At 47.7% G+C, this 2,882-nt stretch overlaps 1 protein-coding gene across 6 annotated transcripts in view; it reads right to left on the reverse strand.

Annotated features, from left to right (window-relative positions):
• CHD2 (chromodomain helicase DNA binding protein 2) overlaps positions 1-2,882 on the reverse strand; it is a 69,881-nt gene that overhangs the window by 56,710 nt on the left and 10,289 nt on the right. For 5 of the 6 annotated variants that reach the window (XM_014542636.1, XM_014542637.1, XM_005869921.2 and 2 more), the window contains one exon: positions 434-541. The exons of the other annotated variant lie outside the window; for it this stretch is intronic. In XM_014542636.1, the coding sequence (XP_014398122.1) occupies positions 434-541 (108 nt within the window). The remainder of the gene's footprint in view (positions 1-433; positions 542-2,882) is intronic. 6 annotated transcript variants of the gene reach the window in all.

The raw sequence follows: 2,882 nt of genomic DNA on the forward strand, positions 1-2,882 counted from the left end.
CTCTTCCACAAAATACCGACTTCTGCGCATGGGCCACAAAGTTTCAATCGCACTGTACGTGCGCGCCCAAACGTGGTATTTTGTGGAAGAGCCACACTCAAGGGGCCAAAGAGCCGCATGTGGCTCACGAGCCACGGTTTGCCGACCACGGGTCTGGGCCACAGGGAGCTTTTTTAAAGAGAAGACACGTTCTTCCCACATCACTAATCCACCATGGAGGAGGAAACAGTAAGTCACTCTGAGCTACAGATCATGTAAACGCCCCGCCATGCCGTCACTGGCTAACGATGCAGGCTGGCAAGAAGTGAACCACAGACACTGGAAACCCAGAGGCACCGCGCACTGTGTCCCATCTCTTCCTAGCACCGCGCCCTCTCGATCTAACACAGACAACGCTCCCCCAGAGGCAGAGACGTCCGAGCAAACACTGCACCTTCTGGGGAAAGGCCTCCGGGCTCTCACTGTGTTTTGCTCTGGTTCACTCTCTGCATCGCTGCCTGGCTCCTGTTCATCTTCTGAGGGCGCCCGCTTCCACTTTTCTCTGTGATCAAAAGCAAAGCACAATGATTTTTCTCTCAAAGATGCTTCCGGGTCGTTTAGCTTGAAGATTCCGACAACACCAATTCTGATCTAATTACCCAAAAGGCAGACCATGTGTATTTTAGCTCTTGCGCTCAAGAGATTTCTTCTAGCTCCATTTACATTTTGGCTGTGCAACATCGACTCCTGGTTTTATCTCTTGTGACAAAATAAATGAAAATGGAAACTAAGGCTGTATTTTTAAAACCATTGGTTCTGGATAAAAAATGCTGTTAAATCTCTCATACTCTATTTTGATTTGACTATTAACACTAGCCAGAGTGAAGCCATAATATATACTCTATCGGTATTTCTCAAACGTCAGCATCGACAGCGTCACTGAAAGGGCTCGTTAATTCAGATTTCTGGGCCGCAGCCAGTTTTTGATTCAGGTCTAATGTGAGACCTAAGATTTTAGTTTTAACAAACTCGTGCGGATGCTGCTGCTACAGTTAGGAGACTTCTCTGAGAACTCATACTGGATATTTTCACATCGTCAGAATACACTTGGGAAACAGTTCCTAAAATTATGTTTCAATGATAAACCTACCACCTACTAAATTGTCTGTTCAGCCAAAGACGTAATTATCAGACATGGAAGGTGTTCCTTTGCTCCTTGAGACTTTAGAAGGCCGGGAAGAGCCACACCCCAATATGTATCCTACTCCCCCAGTTTCTGAAGTTGACTTGGAGACCAAACAAGATACCACAGGGACTTAGCTCATTTCTCACCGGCGGGGAAGAAGGAACACCCTGGGCATGAAATGTCTGGGGGAGAGGAGGGAAGAAATTTTATAAGCAAGTACAAGTACTTGCTCTGCAAATAAAACAATTACCACTGTGCCTCTTGGTCTTTGTATAGGAAATGAGGTTTTGCTGAGGACAAGTGTGGCAGAATTGCACAGTCAAATCGGTATTCTCAGGGGAGGACAGGTCACAGTCATAGAGAAGTTCACTGTGAGAATCAAGGCCACACTGTACAAATACTTGCTCTACAATTACCACTGTGCCTCTTGGTCTCTGAATAGGAAATGAGGTTTTGCTGAGGACAAGTGTGGCAGAATTGCACAGTCAAATCGGTATTCTCAGGGGAGGACAGGTCACAGTCATAGAGAAGTTCACTGTGAGAAGGTGATTGATCCGTGGGTTCCTAAGAACCTTCCTAAAAGGTGCCAGGGCGCCCTGGCTGGATTGGCTCAGTGGATAGAGCGTTGGCCTGCAGACTGAAGGGTCCCGGGTTCGATTCCGGTCAAGGGCACATGCCTGGGTTGTGGGCTCCATCCCCAGTAGGAGGCATGCAGGAGGCAGCCGATCCATGATTCTCTCTCATCATTGATGTTTCTCTCTCTCTCCCTCTCTCTTCTTCTCTGAAAAAAAAAAAAAAAAAAAAAAAAAAAAAAAAAAGGTGGCAGAGCCACCCTATACCTGAGTGTGTGTAAACTTTAGGGGAAAAAATGTTTTTTCAAGCCTTCATGACAAGGCAGTGGAGCCTTCTATGTCCATTACTCAGGTTCTAGTGACACTGTTTTGCGTCTATTTCCCTAACAGCTGAGTCCCTGTGGGCAGGGCCATCGATGCTCATCTTTGTACCCGAGCTCAGCGAAAACGCAGGCAAACAGAGACTCTGCTTTGTTAAGTAAAGGGATAGTCAATGAAAGAATGAGCCACATCAGTGTAGGGGGTCAGGCAGGTAGTGTGCTTTTGGAAGCACGCGAGCTAAGACACCAAGGCCTGTTAGCGCTGCTTAACCCTTCATCTCTCTTTAAATCCGAGACCTCCTTATGCCTATATTCTGGGCACCTATCTTATTCTCTTCCCCCAGAGACTAGAAAATCTATGACCGCTAAAGCCTCGCGGGAATAGAAGTGATGGCAGCAAGGGAGACAGGAAGATGTCTCCAGCGACTGGGAGACTGGCACGTGAGGCTGCAGCCCCCCAGGGCCAAGTCCAGAACGGCTGGCGCTCCCAAGGGGCTCACTGTCAAAGGGCAGAGAAGTGGCTTTGCAGGAAACACAATGAAAGAACAAGAACAACGAAGACCTAAGGGACAGCAGATCAGATGAGAAAAATCCTCAGTCACGTGTGCGTTGTAATTTCCACACCCCAGCAGGTACTGCGAAGCTAAATGAGGGCCTACCTATGCACTTTAGGAGACTAAAATGGCAGTGGGTCCTGAGGCGAGTTTTCCAGCTAAAGGGCAGATCTGTAGGGTATGGACAACCAGGAGGACTTAGAATCTGCCAATACAAGAACGTACAAAAACTTAGCACGTCGCCCTGACAGGTTTGGCTCAGTGGATAGAG

This window comes from Myotis brandtii, unplaced genomic scaffold (genome assembly GCF_000412655.1).
Source record: "Myotis brandtii unplaced genomic scaffold, ASM41265v1 scaffold308, whole genome shotgun sequence".
Lineage (NCBI taxonomy): Eukaryota > Metazoa > Chordata > Mammalia > Chiroptera > Vespertilionidae > Myotis > Myotis brandtii.